The sequence below is a fragment of the Cibotium barometz genome, chromosome 24 (genome assembly GCF_041138505.1).
Source record: "Cibotium barometz isolate CiBa-2024 chromosome 24, ASM4113850v1, whole genome shotgun sequence".
Lineage (NCBI taxonomy): Eukaryota > Viridiplantae > Streptophyta > Polypodiopsida > Cyatheales > Cibotiaceae > Cibotium > Cibotium barometz.
Window position 1 is genome coordinate 16954696 of NC_141069.1, and position 26061 is coordinate 16980756.

Here is a 26061-nt window from a genome sequence, read left to right on the forward strand (position 1 = left end):
TAGAACCTGTTTTGATGGTTTCATTTTGTTGCATGCATATCTGTTCTTATCTTATTCGTGTATGCTACAATGATGTCTGTGTAGGGACAAACCCATTCTTGGCTAGACAATGGTGGTAGTGAGATAGACTCTAGTCTATCAACATTATCATTTGCATTAGCAAAAACATACATGGAATTATAAAAGAAGATTCCCTATGCTGCAAAATGGCTAGGTGGGCTATCATATAGTAATGTGTCTATCTCTATATGAGATAGACTCTAGTCTATCAACATTATCATTTGCATTAGCAAAAACATACATGGAATTATAAAAGAAGATTCCCTACGCTGCTAAATGGCTAGGTGGGCTATCATATAGTAATGTGTCTATCTCTATATGGAAGACATTAATTCTTCCACTGATGCACTCTAGATTTTGCCATTCCTCCACATTCGATGGATATAAAGCTACAAGAAAATTTTAATGCTTAGCTATATCACACAAAACAATTAGGCATTGAACATAGAAAACAAAGACTACTTATTGAATCCTACTATTTGTCTTAGATCTTGTACCTTCATCGTGGTGATGTAGCATTATGTCCGTGTGCATATAAATATGTTGCACACAAGGACCTTGATTGCACCATTTGGCCATCTATAGAACTCCACGATCATACCTTTCCAATGCTTGTTAGAATCACCAATGTCTTTTCGTTTTACCTTGAATGCTCCTCAAGTGTTGGGTCTCATCGTGATCTAGTCTGACTTCCTAAACCACTAAGGGATCCAACTGCCACCATCAGCATCCTTCTTGTTATTGAAAAGCTCCACACTTTCAATGCCGTAGATGTGTTTTCTCCTATAGCTGATCTACAAAGGGAAAAGAGAACATTATTACCATTTTATTGAGCGTAACAATCTAAATGACAAAAATAAAGCTTTAAAGAAATGTTGTGAACCTTGCACTCCATTTGTCTTCTAGTCAAGTTGACAAAAAACCCTGTAAGTCTTCACAAATGATATACATCATGGTCAGGAAGATTAACGAACATAACAAAAAAAATAGAAATCATGATTAGCAAACATAGCTTAATAAAGTTTACCAAACTATTAAGATGGAATTAAAAAAGAGGTTGAGAGAAGAAGAAGAAGAGATGAAGCAGATATGGCGGAAATAAGTGATGCTATAAGAGAGAACTAAGTTCAAATTGTGGAGAACGACTTCAATCATACTAGCTTTCAATCAGTTTGTCCTCTTTTCCTAATATTCCTTCTGACATAAGTTTTGGTAAGTGGTATTTAGGCCTACATTCTTTTATTTTTGAGTTTTTTACCAATATATTTTATTCCTCTTTTTTGAACTCAAAATTTTGGGGACCACTATGACAAAAAAGATCCATGTTACATGGATCTAGAATCCAAGCACTCTCATTGGCTGGCCTTATATTATTTTAATGGGCTCTAAATGGACCCATTTGGTGCCCGAATTTTTCCTAATGTTAAGTATTATTTGCATAATAATATACTTTGCAAAATACTTTAACCAATTCTCTTTCTCTTGTTTTGCAGGAAAAATGCAAAATCAAAGGAGAACATACTTTACATGGTGTTTGTTAACACCACCCTCTTGTATGATTATCAACCTCTAGCAATCCATTACATCACTAAATGGTGTTTATTAACAACACCAATTATATGATTCTCAATCTCTCGAAACCCTTTACGCACATCGTCACTACTACATTTGGGTGCTTCCCAAAATTAACAGAATTTCCCATAGTTAACAGAATTTTCCAAAATAAACAAAACTCATCCAATTTTAAAATTTTCAAAATGCTTGATTTTTTCCACTTTATCTAATATGAATATCGGTATCATCTTTTCACCTTCTTTGGTTGCTTTATCATAATATATATGTGTGTGTGTGTGTGTGCGCATTTGGGGGACGTGTGTGGGTTAATATAAGAATGCAATTATACATAAATTATTTTACACATATATAGTGAGTGGTCTTGTCCTTTTTTCTCTCAAAGAATATATTTATACATATATAAACACTATTGTGAGAAAAATAGGTAATTGACAAGGGTTACATAAAAATATTTGCTCCCCAAATGTGTAAAATCTAGAAAATGGGTTAAAAACTTAGTTTTTTGAAAACACATCTATAATTCCATGTGTAGATTTAAAAATTTCATGAATTTTGATTATTTTTTCAAGATTCAGAACATGTGTGACCTTCATAGATTTATGAACTGCTATTGTTTATGACATAAAAATAAACTTGACTTAAAAAATGGCATAGGAATCTACACAACTTAAAGAAATATCAATCTTTTTCAAATCAATTTTATTTTATAAATTTCATGAATGTAAGACAATTTTTTTAATGGACTTTCCTGGGATAAATTCTACCACTATGCATAAATATGCATATTATTTGAGAAGAACTTAGAAAATATTAGAATACATAACATTATAAGCTCCATAATTTATGTAAAAATCCTACAAACATCCTTGAGTCTATTTCTAGACCCAAATAGCCAAGCCTTGAGTGTATACTTACCTTGACAATTTGCATGACATAATTACTTGCTTTATTATTTATAAGCAGGTAGTGGCATGATATACAACCACCAATGCTAAGAGTTTAAAGAGGTCAGCTTATAGGTGTGCAAAGGTACACTTCTATTAATATACATGTAGCAGACAGTAACTATGGAGGCTCTGAGTAAACCTAAGCATGTTAAAATAGTATAGAATTAAAATATTTTTTTTGGGAGGACAATTTTAGAGGCATAAATCATATAGCCTATAAGTGTAACTTTTGACCCACGTAGGCATTTGTTGTCATGAAGGAAATTCTTGTTATGCAATATGGATTATAATGATGGCAGGAACAAATTGTAGCCTAATCATGTAGATATGTGGTGGTGGAAAAAAATCATAGTATGCATATGTTGATGTTTGATCCAGATAGCCATTATCATGAACGTAGGTGATTGTATGTCTAAGAGTAGTGTAGGAATGAGCTCTAGTCACAATTATTTAGAGTACATGTGAAGGATGTTGAGAGATGGTATGTCTAAGGGTAGTGTAGAATGAGCTCTAGTTATAATTATTTGGAGGACGTGCGAAGGATTCTGGGAGATGCAATCTTCGCCCACATTATTGTCTGTGTGTACAAAGAGAAAAGAGAGGAGCTTAGGGCTTCTTGAATGGTGGTAAAGAGGAGCGTGGGGCTTTCACGCTCCTTTCATGATGACGGTAGATTCAAGGTATCCTATGTTGGAGAGCATATTACTGCACATAGGTATGGCAAAGTCCAGGCTTACATGCACCCCCCTCCCTGCCATAGATGGTCCCACCACGTGCATTTGCTTATAGTTCTTCAGCTTTAAAATTGAATCGTAGAACAAAAATTAGGATTGGCAAATCAATTCACTCATGGTCTTCCAAATCAATGGAGCCTTGCACATCTGGATCAAAACCAATGGATTACAGGTCATCATGGATTATCTCATTATTATTTATGATACAAAGGTTACATGGATACATAGACAAGAAATTTTTTTTTAATGACCTCCTCTCAAATTTGTAGTCAAAGGTTGTGACCATGTGTGTTTTTCACATCCTTAGCGCCCTAAACCTTTGTCCTACCTATATCAACTTATCTTAAGAATGCTTTATTTAATTTTGTGATTTACACGATTTTTAATTTTCTTTGAGATTTTATTGGCTACTATTTACTATTTGGAATGAGTTTTTAAAGATTTTTTGGTGATAAAAAATAACAAAATCATAAAAAATCTAAAATATTTCAAAGTTAAGAAGAATAGTCCCCTAAAAGTTGATGTTTTACATCAAAGTTGATGGAAAACATCAACTTATAGGCTAAGAGTTGATCTTTTGCATCATCAAAGTTGATGCTGCAAAACATCAGCTCTACCACAAAACTTGATGTCTTGTATCGAGTTTCAGATGTTTAGGAGAAGAAATTTAAAGGATTAGAGGTCAATTTTCACAAACGGCCTATTTTAGCGATTCTATTTACGTGAGTATGCTCAAAAGATCTATTCCACAAATTTTGAATACTAACACAACTATGTTTCAATGCGATATGCAGACGTCACATAGCATTTTGCTGATGCTTAGACGACCTATTCCACAAATTTTCAGTACCAACAGAACTATGTTTCGATGCGATATGCAGACATCATAGAGCTATTTGCTGATGCACCAAATAGCTCTATGACATCTCCATATCGCATCGAAACAACATCAGCAAATAGCTCTGTGACTTCTACATATCGTATCGAATTATAGTTGTTTTGGTACTCAAAATGTGTGGAATAAGTCATCCTGAGCATGCAATCATGAAGAGAATTGCTAAAACAGGCCGTTTGTGAAAATCAACCTCTGATCCTCCAACTTTCTTCTCAAGCATTTGAAACTTGATGCAAAACATCAAGTTTTGTGGTAAAGCTGATGTTTTGCATCAAAGTTGATGCAAAACATCAAGCTTTATTGAAAAGTTGATGATTTGCATCAAGGTGATGCAAAAAGAGTAACTTTTCCATAAAACTTGATGTTTTGCATTAATGATGCAAAACATCTTTTGTGGAAAAGTTAATGTTTTTCATAACATTGATGCAAAACATTGAGTTTTGCAAAAAAGTTGATCTCTTGCATAGAAACTTGATATTTTACATATAAAGTTTATGTTTTGCATCAACTTGATGCAAAATATCATTTTTTCATAAAAGATGTTTTGTATCAAATTGTTGCAAAACATCAACTCTTAGTTTGTTGAGAAGTTGTTACTTTGCATTAAGATGGCTGCAAATTCTGTAGCTAAAAGATCCTTACCATGTGTAGTAACCAATAGGATTCGAACCCAAATCCCTGCCTAATATTTTACAAAAAAGTATTTTGGAAAGTATAATTTTTTGTTTCTTAAAGTGAGTTTTTCATGCTTTCTAAACTCATTTAATAACTAAAATTACCATCTTAACCCCTTTTTGTCACATTAAGGACACATCTTCTTTAAAAATTATTGGGCAATTATTTTTTAAAATTAGATAACTTTGAAATAGATTATTCATGATATTTTAAAATTAATCTATACATAATATTATCAATTAAGAAATTATGATACTCAAGAGCTTCAAAATGGATTTTAATGCTACTCTCACCAAGAGCAAAAATAGGATTTTGTAATAAATATAATAACTATATCAAGATAACACTTTTGTAATATATTTATATAAATAGATAGCTTTTTATAGTTGCACTCTATAGCACATCCTCAATCATGTTAACATGGCAGATGACCCAAGGAGTCTAAGCTTCAAGTGTACACATAGAAGAAAAAATGAAGAGGATGTCTCATCTACCTTCTCAGGGAAAGGCACATCAACTAGTGATGGTGTTGGTATACATAGCAATGATTATGAGGAACCATAACAATTCCATAAGCTATATGTTTAGAAAATAGCTTCTTTTTATAGTTGTATCAATTTCTTTTTGGATTGAAGATGGCAATAATAAACATTGTCTCTATTTTGGCATGTTTTTTGAAAACTTATTATTAGATTTTCAATTATAATCTCAAAAAGTAAGCAAAACCAAGTCTTTTTGGCAATGTTATACGCATGCGTAGACCTCTTTTTAAAAAGAGGTAAAAAGTGAACCTTTTTATGGAATCTTTGAAATATGCCAAATTTTTCTTGTTTTCAGGAAATATTAGCTATGTTGTCTGCCGCCGCTGCCAATGTTTATAGCGGGTGGTCTTGCCCTTCTCTCTACTCTCAAATAATTTGCTTACATTTCTTTTCATAGGAAAGAATTTTGTACGTTGTCTTGAAGGACAAATGAAGAATATTAAGAATTGGGATTTTATAATAGTTTACATAGATTTTATAAAGATATGCCACACACACACATACACAATCTTATGCATGCACCACACATAAATGCACACACTCTTTCACATGCATCAAACAAAACATTTGCAACACTTTAACACAAGTGAAGATTTAATGGTCCATCGAATGAGCTCTTCTTGAAGAGATTAGTTATCATGATGCTAGTTGGTAATAAAAGAGAAGATATCAATGTTGCTAAGGATGCAAAAGGTATTAGGGATTCTTATCAAAGAAACTTTTATTCAGCAAAATCCCATCTATCCTTTTTGAAAAGGATGGAATATTTCCCTTATCCACATGTCAAAGACAACCATGTACTAGCAAAATCACACATGAGGTTAGGGGCCTTGTGTTTTCCTTTTAGGCGTCAGAGACACGAGTCTCTCCAAACAAGAAAGATGTTCAAGTCTCTCTGCTTTTTTGTGTTTTATTTTATAGTGCTTCACTTTTCCTAGTGCTTCAAAGTACTACAAATGTGTTTCCTTGCTATTTGAATGTTTTTTAAAGCAGCTTGAAAGCAGTTTGCACATCATAATGTTTAAGTGCTTTTGTGTGCTTTATAGTGGTTCACTACTTTTTAAAGGAGTTCACACAGATTTAAAGCGCTTTCAATTGCTTCATTAGTTGTGTGAACTTTAAACTTCTTTATAGTAGTGTATTACTTTTAAGTGATTGACAATGTTTCATTGGTTGCTGTCAGTGTTTTCATTAGTATATGAAGTATATTAATTTTAAGTGCTTTATAGTGTTTCATTGGTCAGTGTTTTAACTACTTATAAGTAGTACTTATTGGTTATCAATGCTTTTAACTACTTTAAAGTAGTATTTATATTTACTAGTTAATGCTTTTATTATATTAATATTCACTAGTTATTAGAACTTTCAGCTAGTTTAAAGGAAGCAGTATATTACTTTTAAGTGCTTTACGCTGTTTCACTAGTTGTCACTACTTTAAAGTAGTATTTGGTGTAAGTGCTTTTAACTACTTTAAAGCAATATTTATTAGTTATCAATGCTTTTATCTCCTTTAAAGCAATATTCACTGGTTAGTTATCAATGGAGTCCATTGGTTACTTTAAAGTAGTATTCATTATAGTTATAAATGCTTTTAACACTTTAAAGAAATATTCACTTGTTATGAGTGCTTTGAATTATTGTAAAGCAGTATTAATTAGTTCTTAATGATTTTAACTACTTTAAAGCAGTATATTTCTTGTAAGTGCTTCATTGTGCTTTTAATTAATTTAAGGCACTCTATAGCTTCTAAGTGCTTGATTGGTTGTCATTTATTTTAACAATGCTTCATTGGTTGTTAGTACTTTAACTGATTTAAAGCAGTATATTACAGTGCTTCATTGGCCACAATGATTTTAACTACTTCGAAGCTTTATACAAATTTTCCTTCATCATGCTTCCTATTGTTTTGGTAAGTTAATACAACATTCCAAGAGTGCTATCTAGAGTTAGAGATCGTTGTATAATGTTTTTGGGGCCTAAAGCTATATTTTGTGTGCAAGTTGAGATTTCAGTACACTTGTTGCTATGTTGCACATGTGCATATGATGTTTCTCAAGGATGCAGTCAATTAAATGTGACAACAATTCTTTGGGTTCCATGGGCTAGCATGCACATATACTTATTAGGGTTACTTGGTTGAATATGCATATAAGAGTGTCATAAAAACTTGGGAATCCATATTGTCCCAAGCACATTACATCTATGTTTCATGCACATAAATGTTTGATGGGAAAGTGTGGCTAGTGTGGTGTTTAAAGGATGGTGTTATGTCTACAAGAGAATGAGAAAAGTATTTAAAGGTCTTTGTCAACGTTTTTGAGGACATCGAGACTGGCAAAGTTGATAAGGAGGGGAATAACAAGAAAAGGAAGGATCTTATAGTGTAAAAGTTGGCATGCATGGATGGATCTACTTTCCTTGTTCAAAGCACAATTCAATAGCTTTATCAATCAGAACTTCTTCTATAGTTGACACGCTCAATAATTTAGGGAATGTCTATCAAGGTTTCCAAGTGATACGATGGTCTTGGTCATTGACTTCATGGAAAAGTATTTGTTTAAAGTGCAAAATGAGATATAATCAATATACTAGTACTCAAACCAAATCACTATATTGGTTCACATTTCATATTACTAGCTGGCATTAGGTGATGTGAATAAGACTATCCATTTCTATGTATCACAAGGTAAGGTACAAGATATGCTATTTTTCCAAGAATGCTTTCTCCAACATGATAGGTCGCTATATAAGATCAAGGGACTAAATTGAAGTGACATCGGGTGTGGTTTAGCCATGCTAGATATCAAAATTTAAAGTAAAGAGAACTTTTTACTTTGTTTGCAAGATATTACAAACTTATAGTCTAGAGATGGAGTGGATTAATCTTGGTTTCAGTAGTTCATGGGAAGGGGAAGCATGATGGGGCTGGTGTAGTAATCTAGAGGGCACTCACACAAAGACAAATTTAGGAATTTTGGGAATTATTTGAGTCCCATTTCTTATAGGATTGGTTGGAAACTTGGTATTTTTGTGTAGTTTGAGCTAACATCTATTTGTTGGTGCACTCTTTGTGCCATTAGATTATATCTTGACACAACTATTTGGCATATTTGTTTGTAGTTGTATAGATACATACGTCAATGTAACAATATTGGAAGGACAAGGGAAACATGACACTAAATTTAATTGAGATTATACACCTTTCATATGAAGAAGATAATGTTAAATACTATCTCCACTTTGAGACATTGAAGTAAAAACATGGGCTTTATTTAATTTGCCAAAATAATTCTAAATATCACTTAAAAAGGAACCTTAGGAATGAGAGATCCTAAAGGGTGTGGTGTTAGAAGCAACAAAACGAAAAGTAAATCTCAATGACAGTAACAATGTGCTAAGTTTACGATTAATCCACAGATAAAAACCCATCTTAGACACTATATCAAGATTATAAATCATGATATATATGCTCAAATTTGAGGGACATTGAAGTAAAAACATGGGATAATAATGCCAAAGAACACTTGGAAAAGGAACCTTAGAATTGAGGGATCTCCAAAGAGTGTGGTGTTTAGAAACACCAGAAGCAATCAAATTTCAATGAGATTGTTACATTCAAGTTTACAATTCATCCGAAGACAAAAACCCTTCGTAGATAATAGACACTTTGTCAAGATAATAATTGAGTACAAATTGTATCTCAAACATAGCGTTTTCTCATGTATTGCTCCAATACATACAAAGTTTCTCTATCATAAGCTGCTTCATTTACTAAAGTGTTGCAAGTATACTCCCGTTTGTTCTTTGCATAAATCCAACCAAGTAACCATGCGCTGATTGTTGTCTCTAAAAAACTTTGAAGCTCCTCTATATTTTGATTCCACATCTTTGGAAAAATCAAGTAGGTTCCGGGCATATTCCACATTACATTGTCGAGGGTATCATAAAAAATTAGCGTGTTATTTCCATCCAGGTCATGAAAAATTCTCCATGCTACATCCAAGTTTTTATGGTATACAAATCGATATCCAATTAGAAGATTCGTCTTTTGACATGCTGCCTGCCCTGCTACGACCTTAAACTTTTGATGGTGTCGAGGAAAGCACAACTCAAGAATGCGTTGAGTCCTTTGTAGTCTATTAGTACTCCAGATCCATACCTCAAACCATTGCATACAAAAATCAAGGAAAGTGAATGCATCTTTGCGAATCAAATGCCAAACACTTGTATTCTCTTCCACAAGATGCATATGTTTGGCCCAGTCTGGACATACATCACCATGTTGCATCTCAATGGTCTTAAGTAAAACACTATTGAGTTCAAGTATCAATACTCTTAGTTGTTTCCTTATTGTATCTGGGGGTGGTGGAACTCTTTTGCTTCTAGGTACATGAGTCACCAATGATTGGTGCCACCTCAATAGTAAGTTTTCTGTACACTTGAAATCAAAGCTATATGCTTCAACATATCCTGTTGAAAACAAAATGTATGGTTAATGGACATTCAAAATTTTAAAAAAATATATTATGTGCCAACAACAACATGAATTCATCCATGATATGGATGGTCTTTAATCTTCATAGACAAATGCTCCAATATCTCAGAAGTTCAACCAAAAAAATAAAAGAGCGAGTATATTGTCAATGCTAAGTTTCATCAAATTTATTGAATATGATGTATAAAAGATTTTCACTGTTGAGATAATTGAGTCTATCCAAATTAAATTATAATATTCATACCCTTACACCTTGACAAGGTAATATCTTCAATAAAAAACAAACACATCTTCGTTGCAATCGAATGGCAAATATTGACAAAAGAGATAATCAAATGATAGTAAGTTTAGAGGCATTTGATTGCTTGATACAATAGTGTAAAGATTTGGCTCGTACAATCCAAAAATTAAACCCATCTAAGCACATTGTTTTGGCCAAAGCCTAAGTCTATCTTATGGGCTTTTGTTGAAAATACAAGTGAATAGGGTGTGTGCGGGAACAAGCCCTTGGTTAGAGGCTGTAAAAGAGGATGTGTAAATGTGAAAGAACCTGTGAAAAGGTGAGAAGAATCTAATGGGAGAGAATAAAGGGTAGCATGAGAAGATTCAGGAAGTGTGGAGATATTCTGGGAGATATCTTGGGAAAAGTGAAGAGGTGGAGAGAATCAAGCAGAGATATTCTCGGAGAGGTGGAGTGAATCAAGGAGAAATTAGTGGGATTAGATGCTTGGATATGTAAACTCTATAAATTGAGGCATTGGCCTAATGAGAATTTTCTAGTTTTTGATTATCCATTCCTACATTAAGTTATTTGCTAATTACTAACTAATTATGTCTTAAATTACATCTTAATTATTTGCTAATCAATTTATTAATGATGTTGATTCTAGTATTTGATCCACCATAGCTCATCACATTGCTCTAATTTCAACATGGTATCAGAGCCATGCCTAGAATCCATTAGGTTTATGAGCCCATTATATAATTAATTAGGATTAGTAGATAATTAAGAATTAATTAAATTTTTAGTTATTTTTCAACTCATCTCTGTACCCCCAGCCAGTTGAGGAGCTCCCTCTCCTTGCACACATCAAATTAGCCCAAGCCCTTTTAGGTACTCAAACTAGACTCAAGGGGCTACACTCACCTCAAAGGAATTGAAGCAAATCAGTGCAGAACGCCGACAGCAGCCCGATTTGCAGGCGTGTTTTTTCTAAGAAAATTTGACATTGCAGCTGCTCCAAATCAAGTTGGTCTAATTCCTCATAGCTTCAAGGGTTTTCAAGCATGCTCTACAATCTGGTGAAGTCAGAATTCAATTTCATCAAGTCTACAGTGAGATCCAAGCTCTTCATGAAATCTGCAGAGGTGACTTTGGTAAAACAAAGATTAAGCTTTCAATATTTGGTCAAATCTTGTGTTTCTTGGCTTAATCCTCTACTAGACTCATTGCTATTGATGGCCTTGGAAGCATTTAAGCTCATTTGAAGTCTAAGGCACCAGATCTGGACTCCCCACATACTCTGTTTTCTGCACACAAAATAGTGGATTAATTTGCTAATCAGTGGATTAATCAGTGCTAATCACTATATTTTGGTGCAATTGATGGTTCAAATTAACCATTAGGTATCTGATACAGATCCCTATAACTTCATATTGCAATTCGGAGTTGGTTTAATACTCCAACCATTCCTCGTACAAATTGGTTACCCTTGATTTAATGTAATTTTTGGTAAAACTATGCTGATAAATTTGTGAAAATCATCATTTTGCATTTAACCCTTGGTTAATGACTGTAAATCTCACTCAAAATCAAGATTATTCACAGTCAGAGTTGCATTTGGGAATGAGCATAAGAATAATTTGTGTTCTTGCCAAAGTCTACAATAGCAAAGGCATGTCCGTACTCAATGCCACATGACTCGACTCTAACGTTCTCAAGCAATCCTATGGAACTCTCTAGATTTTCGTCTGCCAATTGCAAACTCATCCTTGTACTTCTAATTGCAGGTTTTCCCCACATTTTCCATATAGTTTTTCTTGCTATACTCACCCCTGCTCCGCTATCTAGAATAGCTATAGATTCAATCTTGTTGATCTCCACAGGAAGCGTAGTATTTCCTTCATCGTCCTCACAATGCTTGCCAACTTTGTTCACAGGAACCGGAATTGTTTGCTTAAGCATTAGCTTAGAAGCCTTTGCCTTCAACAACTCAACCTAGATGTTCTGGTTCCACAAACCTTGCTCAGTTAATTGTGTAGCCACTTCTCTCCACAATCTTGGCCTAAGCTTTAAGAACTCTGCGAGTGGAATGGTACACGTAAGTGGTGCCGACATTAAAGCTTGCAAACTCCCTATGTCTCGTTCTTGATGAGGTTGTCGTGTCATTGATGGTACTCGCATGATTTGGCTATGTGCCTCGTACAGTCCTAAATATGAGGGCAGTGTCTTGCATGTGAGCTTGTTGCTCCGAGTTGAGACAACAGTCTGAGCATCATCTGGTAGAGATAAAGCATCTAATTCTTGAACCCTTTGATTCGATAATTCTACTATAGATAACGGTGGTGACATGTCAAAAGATGCTAGATCCTCAACTTGTTTTTGCCGCTTCCCACATCTCCCTTGCTACTGCTTCCTCTATTTCAGGAATTTCATCTCCAAAATCTGCGGTAGTCAATGGTTTTGACTCGTCTGCATTGGTATGAGGTAAATCATCTCCTTCTAGCTCTTTTGGGATAGAGTTTCCTCCATCAGAGCTCTTCTGCTCCTTCGACTTCTTACTCCCCTTGCTGCGTGGTTTACGTCGAGTTGATTTCTTTCTCTCTTTTCCATCTTTGGATAGAACCTTAATCTCAAAGGGTTTCTCAACAACCTCTTTGACATTCTTTTGCGCTTGGGCTCTAGTCACTACTCTTAGCGACACTAGTTCGTTCTCCTCCTCAGATGTCGTGGGTGATGGAATCACTTCAACATAGTTGAGGGGTGCTTTAGCTTTTTGTGCTGCCGGATCCGCAGGCTTCAACAAGCAATCCTCAGATGTCGTGGGTGATGGAATCACTTCAACATAGTTGAGGGGTGCCTTAGCTTTTTGTGCTGCCGGATCCGTAGGCTTCAACAAGCAATCCTTTGGTAGATGGTCAATGCTACACCCTCGGCAAAACCTCTCTATAGGTGGAAACATAGATGTTGTGCCTATGTTAGCTAAGAGGGGTCGTTTCTTGTTTGGACATTCTCTCGCCCAATGTGGTCCACCACATTCATAGCATGGTCCTGTTTGTTGCGTGGGGTATAGTCTCTTTGTAGGACATGGTCCTGGATAACCTTGAGTCTTGGTTGGATGAGATCCTATAAGCATCAAAGAGCTTGGGTCTCCATTAAAGTCATGAACTAGGCTTGGTCCGGTTGGGTTCTCAAAGTAGGGTTCGACAAGAGGATGCTCCATTTCGATGTAGCATGGTTGAGAGCTAACCATCACCATTCCTAATTCAGGATTCTCATATTCCACATATCTAAAGGAAGCTGTGCCAGGTGGAGGAGGTTGAGCTCCTAGCACCGGCCGTGCTTGCTCTTGAGCAACTAAGGTTCTCTCATGGTTCACAACTTGCTGTCTAGGTGCAGAGTTGGCTGCTTGTTCCCTTTGTATCCTTGCAATGTGATTGCAGTCCGAAGTCACATGTGTGTAATTCCATTTACAAAGCTGGCAGCACTTCTTTGTTGGTTGATTGCCAACCAATGGTGAGAAGGTTGGGCACTGCTCGGTTTTATGGCTACCTCCACATCCTCCACAGACATAGGGGCCTGTAGGTACAGTATGCATGTATGATGGTTGGGGTCGGTAGGAAGGTCTGTAGTATTGCCCCATCTTTTTCAATACTATCTCGGCAATCTGATCTGGATTAACTAGTGACACACTAGAGTCAGAGCCCTTCCCAGAGCTACGTTTATCGTCCGGATGACTATCTTGGTTTCCCATGCCAGTCATGTCAAAGTTGTCATCGTAATCCATGGCATCCATGCAACAATCATTGAAGATGACATGCTTCTTTGTGTACAAGTGAGCGTGAAGCGTCTTGTTTCGTAAGCCTTCCAGGAAGATAGAAATTAATCTTCCTTGGCTTGGCTTCCCATCATCAGGGCATCGATTGATGTACTGCTTTAGCCTATTTATGCAATCTCGCACCGATTCTTGATCTTTTTGCTTAAAGGCATAAATTTGAGCTACCGCATTGTGCTTAATTTCCATTTTTGAAAACGCAGCTATAAAGCTCTTTTCCAGCCCATCGAAAGATCGCTTTGCCTCAGGCTCTAAAGTCTGAAACCATGATAAAGACTTACTCTCTAGCGTCAAGCCAAATCCTTCGATTTGTGTATGCATATCCGTGACTTGCTCTGCATGTATAGCTTGCTTAAAAGCTGCTATATGGTCATATGGGTCACCGGATCCGTCATACTTCTTGACAAGCTTTTGCAGTGCAGATGGTCTCACTTTTCTAGAATATTCATCATCATGTCTCCTATATGAGTCTCGGCCTCTAAATCTAGGCTCTTCAAATGTCAGTTCACTTGGTCTATGGGGTTCTCTTGGAGGTACATATCCACTTGCTCGTGGTCTTTCTTCTCCCCTAGATTCTCTAATAGCCCCGGGTCTCCTCGTAGGATCAATCGTTGGAAAGACTGGTCCTTTAGCAGTTGTTCGTATGGAAGGTGTTGGTCGAGCCACACTTGGGGTTCTAGCCCATGGTGGTGCTAGTGTTTCTCCTCGAAAGGCAGATTCATCTGGACGTGCCGTGTCTAAGGTAGATACCTCAGTAAAAAGAGGCCTTCCTTTCCATGTCATTTCCCTAACCTCTAGCCATTCAAGGGTTCTAAAGTCGTTCCCCCATCTATCATGAACACGCTTAGTGAAACCTTCTAGATGCTCTAGAGTTATTGTATGCGTGACTGGAAGCTCTAAGCTCGAGTGCTTAGTGGTTGCATAGTAGGTTTCTACCACATCCCTATACACCTCTTTAATTGGGTCATCCTGATAGATTTTAACTACTGGAATTTCTTTTACTATGTCCCATGGGTTTTTCTTGGTCTCTTTTTCTTTTCCCATTCTTTCTCTATCCTCCCAATTCCTGTCAAAAAACAATTCTTCAAGTAAAGAAATGGGCGTACCAGGTCTGCGCGATGTTCCTGGCACATTTGGGTCCGATGGAAGCTCCTTCTTCTGCTTTGCTTGTGCGCTAGGTTGAAGTACACCCAAAGCATCCACTTGTTCAGGATTTTTGGTGACTCGTAGCGTACTCCATTTCTACCCATGTACATATCATGGAGACTTTTTTCTAATGAAATGTAAGGGATAATTAGAGGGGTTGGTAAATTGAGGGGGCTGAGAAAAAGAGACAACAAAGAGGTAGGTGGAGTGAACTTCTAAACCACCTTCATAAAAAAAGACAGATTGGAAAGCTGTCAGAAAATGAGATTTTTTCGTATATGAAATGTCAGGAAGAGCTAAAGGGAGAGGATGAGAATTGTTCAAGGCAAGGAGACAATAGGCAGAAATGGTAACTGTTTAGCAATAAGAGGAATCTTTGTAGGTATCTTTTTAAGTTACTTGAAGGGAAGGGCACTAAGGAGGTGATGGGGAGAATTCTGGATGAGAATGGCTAAGAGATGGAGGGTATAGACTCCCCATCACCAAGGAGGTGATGGGGAGAATTCTGGATGAGAATGGCCAAGAGATGGAGGGTATAGAATTGATTGCTGAAAAGTGGGTGAACTTTTTAAGAGCTACTCCTAGCATGAAAGAGGACTGGTCTACCAAAAGCTTTAAAGCTGAGAGTAAGTTGCTTGAATTAATAAGTAATAGCATAGACACTGACAAAGCTAGATGGCTAGAAAGAGATATTGAAGTGGATGAATGCTGGGACACCTTAAACAAATTGGGAAAGGAAAAGTCACCTGGATGGGATGGGTTATCTGTAGAATTTTTCATAGTTCTCAGGCCTTCTCTAAAGGATTTGGTTGGGAGAGTATGTAGAGATGCTTTTAGAATAGGGAACTTGGATAAAGATCTTAAGGAGGGGCTGATAATGCTCATTCCTAAGCAAGCAACCTGTGAAAGGATTAATCATTAGAGACCCATCACTCGTCACTATCATCTATAAGATCTTGGCTAAGGTAATTGCTATGAGGATTACCCCTGTGTTGCAGAGGATTGTCTCTAAAAGACAATATGGATTTATAAAAGACAGATCTATATATGATAACATATATGCTACAATGTTGGGCAGAGATTTGGCTCAGAGGACTAATCAGAAATGCATCCTTATGTAGCTGGACTTAGAGAAAGCCTATGACAACAGAATACATTGGGCCTTTGTAGCTAGGGTTATGGAAAAACTTGGCTTTGGCATGAGGATGGAAACTTGCATCTATACCCTTACATTTGGAGCTGATTCTAAAATTCTTTTGAATGGCATAATTGTTGGGGGATTTGATATAAACAGATCAGTCAAACAAGGTTGCCCTCTTGCCCCCGTGCTCTTTGCCATTGCTTCCCATCCCCTGATCATAGCATTGGAGATGCCACTGTTGAAGGGAATGTTACTGGGTTGAAGCTAAGCAATGGGGAACAGTTTGGTAATTCAATGCTTTGCTAATGACTCTCTCCTTTTCTAACAAGTTGAAAATGATAATATGAGACTTGCATTAAGCATCATTCAGGACTTTGCTGATGCATCAAGTTCTAAATGCAATATACACAAATCTAAATTTATAAGTTTGTCTGAGGACAATGATTTTGATCTAGAGAGATGGGGCTGTGAAGTTATTAAAAGAGGTCAAATAGTCAGACATTTAGGGGTCCCTTTTGGTGTAGATGTGACCAACAAACAACTTACAGACTAGGCCTTGGATAGGTTTAATTTGAAATTGAAGAAATGGGAAGGAATCAGAGTTTCTTTCCATGATAGAGCGACCTTATGCAATGCAGTACTAAATTTCTTACATTATGTTTTTGTGCTTTGTGCTAGACTTTGGCAAAGGACATTGCAGAGGATAATTAAACCCATAAGACAATTCTTATGGAGAAATGGTAATTCTAATAAGAAGACTTTAGCCTGGTGGCTTGGGACAGATTGTCTGTTCCCAAAGAGGAGGGCGGGTTTGGCATTCTACATTTGCCCTCTCACACTAAGGCAAGGATGGCACTGTTGCTCCCTAACTGTCTGCATTAGGAGAAAGTGTGGACAAAAATGTTGAGAGAATTAGTTGAAAATGCTGGGGTATATTATGAAGGTTAATGGCATGATCTGGACGACTGGAAAGATAAGATATTCTCTTATGCTCCTCTGAAGGTTACAAGCTCTTCTCTGGCCAAAAGGCTGTGTACCAACTGAAAAGAGATATTGGAGTTAATGCTCTGGGATGGCTGTGCTAGAGTCACAGGGAATTCTTTACAAGGCTTGGGTGTTTGGTGGTCACATAAGTTTAGCCCTCCCCTAGCTCTGGAGGATCCTAAAACAGCTAAAAGCTTGAACAACAAAGGTCTCAAGAGTTTGTCTGACTACTGGGCTCCTACTGGGATAGGGCCTTACTGGGATGGAAGGACCTTGGTCAAATAGTTGAGGAGTTTGATCTAAATTCCAGGGAGGGACGTTTGGTTAGAGTAGTGCTGGATGAGGTCCAAAAAAGTTGGTATTCTACTGCTTTTGATGAGTCCTGTTGGCTAAACGACTGGGTATGGTATAATGGGGCTAAATTGGATAAAGGGACTACTAAAGACTTGTATAGGGATTTAAGAAGGACTGAGGAGAATGTGATGTATTGTAATAGGATTTGGAGAACAAGTTTGGGGCCCAACACTTGGAGGAAAAGATGGAAAATGATCTAGAAACTGGAAATTTCTACTAAAGATCAAATCTTTCTTTGAGGGTTTGTATGGGTGCCCTTCCTCTGGGGAGTAAACTGGTGTAAAGGAACTTCACTAATGGGTGTTGCCCTAGATGCAAAACAGCTTTGGAAGATGAAAAACATGCCTTTTAGGATTGCCCTACTATCAGAAGCACTTGGACCAAAGTTAGTAGATTGGTATTATAACTGTATTGGTGTGCAGGCTCACTGGGGGGACTAGGTATTAGCGAGATGGAAAAACAATGAGGAGATTGTGGATGATATTTTTAACATAATTAGATTCTATTGTTTGTGGGAAATATGGAATACCAAAAATTGTGTCTTATTTTAGAAAACAGGAGATACAAGGTTGGATACTACCGGTTTGATGTATAAATGTGTACATATGTGTTGGTTTATACTTTTAGTCAATAAACTGAATAAAGAAGGGATGCTACAGATTATTCATGTTTTGCACGCTGCCATGTCTTGACACTACTTGGAAGAGGATCCCTTCAAGCATACTAGGCTGAGCCTATCCTTGTTGATGTGTATTCAGGTCATCTCTGTGCAGAAGCCAAGGTGCAGAGACCAGTCACGTTTAGGTCCCCAAGGACCAGAAGATGGTATAGGAAAGTGAAACAAATCAAATATACTTATGTAGCCTTCATTGAAAATCCAACACGTGCAAGACCTGTGGTCAAAGTATGGTCAAGGAAGGGGGATGTTTTTGAGGATCAGTCATCCAAAGGATGTATTACTGAGGCTCTGATGGAAGCATGCATTCAGCTGGGGTTTTTGACTTCCTTGGAAAACTCTTCTTTTTGTATTTGAAGGAATTATAATATATATCGGTCGAGTACAAGGGTAGCTATGGCAGGGGGAGGGTCAGCGTTCAACTTTTGGGATTTGAAAGGCAAAAGGAATGGGAGAGAAGAAGAGTAGGTGATTCCATGGTCTTCTAGAACTTGGTACCTAGAGTACGCCTGAATAATAAAAGTAGTAATCGTATCGACCACAAAGACCCCCCCCCCCAAAAAAAAAGAAAAAGAAAAAGTAATCGTATCGATCCCGAATCCCGATAGCATTGTGCAGGCGCTGCTGAAAGTCTTAAATCGAAGTGGCGTGCCCTGCGGGTTTTTCTTCTTGTAATTGGACGCTCATGGGTGCCGTGGCGGAAAGGAATGGGGTCCACGAGGACTTTTGTGGATATCACAAATGGAATGGAGTTGCAACTCTTGCAGTATAAAAGCAGGTGGGCTGGATCCCCGTGTAACTCTCTATCTCTCTCTCTTTCTTGTTTAATTTGAGCTAATAATTGTTAATAATTATTAGCAATATTCCTGCACAGCAGTTAGTTAACTCTCCCGGCAATGGCGATCGAGGTGTTCAGCGACAAGGTGGAGTGCAAGGTGTCGGCCAAGAGGCTGTGGCGCGGGGCCTTCGAGGACGCCCATAACTGCCTGCCCAAGGCTCTGCCGCAGGTGATCGCGGGCGTGGAGTACGCGGGCAGCGGCTTCCAGCCGGGCTCGCTGAGAACCATCCACTTCCACAAGAGTATGCATGCAGGCTGGTCGATGAATGAATTGATTTATTTAAATAAGCAGCTTCGCGCTAGCTGCATAATGAATTGAATCATTGTAAATTAGATAATACTGATGACAGTTTTCATGGCTCCTCGCAGGCCACGCTGAGCACATTGCGCGAGAGAAGCACCCGGAGCACGTGGTGCTGCACATCAAGGAGAGGCTGGAGGAGGTGGACCACCAGGCCCTCAAGCTGAAGGTGGAGGTGGTGGAAGGGGGCTTCCTGGGCGTCCTGGTGAAGCACTACAAGTACACCGTGAAGGTGAAGGAAGGGGCGCACCCCGGCACATGCGTGGTGCACTGGTCCTTCGAATATGAGGCCCTGTCCGAGAAGCACCAGCCCCACGTCCCTGCGGCGCTTAAGGAGGTGGTGCCCCTCAGCTTCACTGGAGTGGAAGCATACCTGCTCGCCCACGGCGACTTATACACGGAGTGAATCTTGGAGCTGGCCCCCCTCTCTCTACCTAGGCAAATGGTTGTTTAAATACGAAGGCTTCTCATGAGGTCGGCTGCTCTTGAGCAAACGATTGAGCGAACGGGAGGGACTACCATCTTGGTTTTTTGGGCGCTGCCGTTTTTGTATTTCTTCATCGAGGGGGAAACTTTTTATTAGTAATAAAGAGGTTTATATACATATGTGTGTGTGTGTGTGTTTTTTTTTCAAAGCTTGGATATGTACATGCTCGGCGAGAGTGTTGCCTTTGTATGTATGCTCCTTGCTTTAATTACCATCCTACGTGGCAATATGGGGTGTTTACATTAACAATGCATTGCATTAGCTACACTACGCTCGCTCGCATGTCACTCTTCCCCACTTGATCAGAGGGCTATAGCTCTACCCACAACATTGGGAGGATAATGTTGCATTGCGTAGATTTTCGGGGACGTAGAGTCATGCACAACATTAGATAGACGAAACTTTTTCTTTTTCTATTTTTCGGCTCAGCTCTTGGAGTGATGTTTTGGGGTCCTACATGTATGAATCATCTCCATACACTACACACAAACCTCCATGCATTTCTCCACATATTAGATTCTGTCTAAATGGTGTAGACCGTCGACAATGACATTTGATCATTGATTCTCCATTGATCTTCACCATCGGCCATTGTTTAAAAAATCATGGCTTTATGAGAAAATCTCTTTCAATAAGTCCTATCACTATAAACATTAGGACATTTTCGAGGTCATTTATAGGGCCTTGTAAGAAATTCACGAATTTCTAATTTCTCTCTCTAGAAAATGAGTATAGAATAAATAAAAACTAAATTTCAAGATGTAAAAGTTCTATTCTTTCTTTTAAGAACATTTGGAAGCTTGTCATAAAGTCCGTGTACCTCATGTCTATACCCCACATTGCATTTATGATGTGAGAGATGTGGAATTGACGGCGCGAAACACGGGCACACATCACTAGAAGAATGCAGGTATTTGATATTGGCAGCATTGAACTCGAGCACGCTTAGTAAACTCTCGCTGAGGGAATGGGGCCAAGTTAAAAAATTATAATAAACATGGCCACCTACGGCATCAATAAATCCCTCACATGCACATGGATAGGTCATGAGCTCCTTAAGCTAGGGGTCTAGGGTTCAAATCCCAGCTGGGCCAAGAGCCGTAGGATAGCCCAAGTTTCATATATCTTTTTCCATTTCAGTACACACACACACATGTATACATGCATGCATCCAAACAAATGTGAACTTTGAATGAAATAAATCACTTTCAAAACTTAAGTTTTGGAATGTAAGGGAAGAGTAAAAAGGAAGTAAGTGTTACAGATAAAACACTTTCCTCTCGATAGCCATTTGGTGCACATAGGGGTGCATAAGTTGCTTTAGAATTTTCTTATAGCTTCCAATGGCTATCTTTTACACACGCACACACACACACCGACCCACCCACCCACACACACACACACCCACCCAAACACACAAACTTATAGTGCTGTAGGGGGTGTGTGTGTGTGTGTGTGTGAAAGATAGCCATGTCTGCTAAAAAGACTAAGTGGATAGAGAAGATGAATGAGGAAGATGATGAGAGGGAAAGTTTATTTTGTGTGCTAAATGTTCTAGCAAATAAGAAAACTTGAAAGAAAGTATGATGAATTGTGTGTGTGTGTGTGTGTGTGTGTGTGTGTGTGTGTATGTATGTATGTATGTATATGTTTGTGTGTGTGCATGTACACACACACACACACACATACTCTGAATTCTAGTGCCGTTTGGCATGATATTTAGACCTTAACAATGTTGGAACGTAGTATGCACGCTAAATGGCTATGGACCATCGACGGCTTTGTATCTTGTGCTCCTGTAGAGTTGCTTTAGAATATTCTTATAGCTCCAAATGGCTATCTTATACACACATACACACACACACACACACACCAACTTATAGTGATGTAGGTGTGTTTGTGTGGGTGATTGTGTGTGTGTGTGTTGTGTGTGTGTGTGTGAAAGAAAACCATGTGTGTGCTAAAATGGCTAAGGGGATAGAGAAGAATACTTTATGCGCTCCACAGAGGTGCATGAGTTGCTTTAGAATACTTTATGCACTCCAAATGGCACTCTTTCACATAAACACAAAAACACACACATTTTTTATGTATTTTAAAAGGTTTTATGTGTGGGTATTTATGTGTGTGTGTGTGTGTGTGAGAGAGAGAGAGAGAGAGAGAGAGTGTAGAGCCTTTTCGCGCTCATAGGAGATCACAACTTCTACATAACCTCCTTATCGCGTGCCAAATGGCCATCTAAGTCTTGCCTTGTGTATATGTGCATATATGTATCTGTGAGATGGTGCATGTGTGTGTGTGTGTGTGTGTGCGTGCGCACGAGAGAGAGAGAGAGAGAACTTCAGTCTCTCTCTCTCTCTCTCTCTCTCTCTCTCTCTCTCTCTCTCTCTCTCTCTCTCTCTCTCTCTCTCTCTCTCTCTCTCTCTCTCTCTCTCTCTCGATCTCCCTCCCTCTCTCTCTCTCTCTCTCTCCACTAACACTAGAAACTAGCTTTGAAAAAAAAATAGTAGTTTCTATTTTCGGCTAAACGTTAAACCTCAACCGTACGATCGGCATATCACCACACGTGTACGGTCTCGAAAGACATGCCCAACGAATCAATTTTTGAGTTTCAATTCGATGATACCATGTGTCGAACGGTACTCACACACGTGTAAATCCAAGGTCTATTTTGCTAAACTAAACTCGTGTTTGATGTGAGTTTATTGCTTCATCTACTTTAGAAGCTTATAGGTACATTTAAATCCAAAAACTCCCACATGCTCACCCATACCCATCTGGCGCATATTCTTAAGTGGACAAGTTAGCACCAAGGGGGGATGTTGTAAAGGGGTGCCTGCATGTAGTTAAGTGCACTCGTGTAGTGATAGTACTCGGATGGGTGACCTCCTGGGAAGTTTTTCCCTCATTACATTTTAACATCATAGCCATTTAGCACACATAAGTGTTTTGATTCTCCTTTCTCTCTCTTATATCGCTCCAAATGGCTATCATAGCCATTTCAATCGTATTGGTGCTTTGATTCTCCTTACTCTCCCTTGTATGGCTCCAAATGGCTATCATAGCCATTTCAAGCACATTGGTGCTTTGATTCTCCTCAGTCTCCCTTGCACATAAGGTGTTTTGGCATTTTTTCTAAGAGAAGGATTTTTGCATTTTTTTATACTACTAGTTGCAGAAGAGGAGGAGGAAGCATTTTGGTTGTTGAGGTTCATAGGTACTTGCTGATTGACATCAAATTGTGCTTTGGTATGATGAGTTGTGGATGGTTGGTTCCACCTGGACAAGTGACTGGTTGGTTGGAGGCTTGCTAGCTGGGGGTGTCAGGTTTTGGCAGGAGAGATTTCTTGAGCTCAATGGCATAGTTAACACCAAAGAGCTTACAAGATGTTGCCATGTGATTGGGTAGGGGTGTGTGAGTAGTAGTCCCATCACGTGAATGGAGAGTTATGGATACAAGTTTTAAAGGTCAGGTGCGACAGAATTGTCAGCTACAGTGTTGGAGGTATGTTTCTTCCACTTGGAGTGTTAACAGGATAGAGAGGCATTCCTGGAATGAGGGATACATGGAGATCCGAAAACCTTCTATCTAGAGATTGGTGCTCAAGAAGCTCAGAGTTGGAGGCTTGAGTACTAGCTGATGTAGACATTGTGGGCCTCTAGGGTGTCTACAGGGGGTGCTAAACAGGGAGACAGTTTAGCAGTGTTCTCTAAGGAGCAGATTTTTTTCTTGGAGAGGTAGATAGTTAGATGACATCCTTTTTTGGGATGAAGAGGGAGCAAATTGTGTGACAGGTGTGATGATATAGATTGGGTTGGAGATATGGACATCTAGTGGTTCATTTTTTGGATTTTGCTTAACTTCTAGATCGGAATAGTTTCTTGGAATAAGTGCAGAGGCAGGAGTAGATCTACTTCTCGACTTGCTTTGGAGGTCTCCTTTTTTCCAACTCTCCTTGGACTAGTTTCTCTCCCAAGATCTAAGAGGGGGTGTTAGCATTATTCATCTCTTGGTAGTGTGTCAAAATTGAGTATCAAGGGTGCCCAGATTTATCCTGTGTAGCACCATATTTTTCCTTCTGGTCAGGGCCCTTGGTTGTAGGGTTTGCCACCCATTTTCACATGTTTATTATTAGCTACTCATGAGTCCTTTTTAGATCAAGTCGGCCAGCTCCTGTAGGGGCTATAAAGGCCAGGCTCTTATCTCATTTGTAGATACTTTGACATGGGCTTCAGTTCTTTCCTTACAGGAGTAGTTGTTCATCATGCCCTCACCTACAGGGACCACCCCTTGCATAGGGATGTTTGTATCATTGCTTCTTCATCATTATGCAGATTCATTTCTTTCTCTGTGTGCCTATGTCTCACGCTTTCCGCTGTGCACTTTGACATGTGCATATGCTATTGTCACTTTTATTCCAGCACATTTTGGAGGCTCATGGCCTCTACTTTGCAAATCACGGAAGCTTAGCTATTTGGTTGACCCAAGGCATGGAGCAGTCACATTGGCAAGCTTGTTGTGGGTTTTAGAAGGCTACCTCTCATGGTGGTGGAATCCATGAAGTCAGTGCATTGAGATAATTACTCATGTCATGGTATAGGAGGATTGGAGTTAGGATAGAGTAGAAAAAAGAAGCCAAAGCCAATAGAACACAATGAATTCACGGGGCTTAATGCTTTAAATATTGAAAATTCTAAATCAATGACTTCAGTAAAATTTTGATTTGTTTCAATTTATGCTTCTCTATCACCTCCCAAGGATACTTTCAAACTTTTAGACACTAAAAACATGGCCATAATAGAGCTGAATCAAAAAAGGCCATACTCCAGAAGTGTCATTGTATTATATAAAAAAGTGATGCTTTTACAACAATGGATAGGATTCTACTACTACTCTTGATCCTACCTAGCATCCTCTGGTGCTTGAAGCTTTTGCCTCTTTCTAGATGGCTTGGCATCATCTTGCAATCATAGAACTGGTGGAACTCTTGGTCTTTTGAATCTGAGAAGCTTCCTTTTGCCATATTCACTTAACATCTTGGGATCCCTGATTCCACATGTTAATCCATATGTGGTGTAGGCTAAGTACTATTTTCTCCTTAGAGAATACACTTTGGGGCCTCGCCCGAAGGTTTGCACCACTACATGCTTCTCTAGATGCATGATTTTATCTACATTTCACATGACAGGGAATCCCCCAGGATATCTAGATAATGTTTTGATTGCAAATAATGGGAATTTAGCTTTGTCCTTTGAGAACATTTTGTGGAACATAATGACCTCTGGAAATTTAAGCCAGTTAATGTACTCACCCAGTTATCCATAAGCCAACAAACCAAATGCACTATCTAGCAGCTTCATCACAATATTGAAAATTATTTTAATCATACCTTCTGATTCTCATCTTTAGTAAATCATTTGTCCATAAGTTGATTGATGACTTGGCATCTTGGATAGTTGAAGACTCCTCTTCCCTTTACGGACTATTTAGTCTTTTTTGAACATCTTGAAATTCCTCTTCACTAGGAAGGTTGGCTTCATAGTGACTAGCATCCTTATACATCATTGATAATATCTGAGCAAAAGTATGGTACTCACTGTCCTTGACATTTGAATCCAATAGAAGATACTTATCCACACTTGGATTGACAACAACGAAATCATCTTCTTCTTCAAGATTATGTGCGATGATGGTGAGATAGTAGTCCTCCCTGATGTCAAACAAAGCTTGAATATCTATTAGGATTGGATGTGGATGCATGTGAAGAATGGATGTGGATGCATGTGAAGAATGGGTGTGGATGTATATGAAGGATGTATGTGAAAGGAAAGATGTATGTATATGTGATAAGTATGGATGTCGATGTATGTGGAAGAATATATGTGGATGTGGATATGGATGTATGAATCTGGAAGTGGAAGTGGATGTATGAATGTAGATATGGATGTGGATGTATGAATGTGAATGTGAATGTGGATGTATGAATGTGAATGGGGATGTGGATGTGGATATGGATGTATGAATGTGGATGTGAAAATGGATGTATGGATGTGGATGTGGAAATGGATGTATGGATGTGGATGTGGATGTGGATGTGGAAATGGATGTATGGATGTGGATATGGATGTATGGATGTGGATGTGGATGTGGAAATG

General features: G+C 38.3%; 1 protein-coding gene across 1 annotated transcript; it reads left to right on the forward strand.

The window, feature by feature from the left end:
* Positions 1 to 19083: 19083 nt before the first annotated feature.
* On the forward strand, positions 19084 to 20022 carry LOC147624951 (major pollen allergen Bet v 1-D/H-like). The gene is made up of 2 exons (XM_086818895.1): positions 19084 to 19359; positions 19487 to 20022. Exons 1-2 carry the CDS (start codon positions 19176 to 19178, stop codon positions 19822 to 19824), a joined length of 522 nt encoding a protein of 173 aa, XP_086675021.1. The 5' UTR covers positions 19084 to 19175; the 3' UTR covers positions 19825 to 20022.
* The last annotated feature ends 6039 nt before the right edge of the window (positions 20023 to 26061 follow it).

Bases quoted from the DNA above. Each gene is read 5' to 3' on its own strand.
- LOC147624951 (XM_086818895.1), top strand. From the start codon at position 19,176: ATGGCGATCGAGGTGTTCAGCGACAAGGTGGAGTGCAAGGTGTCGGCC. The intron at 19,360-19,486 runs GTATGCATGCAG...GGCTCCTCGCAG, and splicing joins AACCATCCACTTCCACAAGA to GCCACGCTGAGCACATTGCG.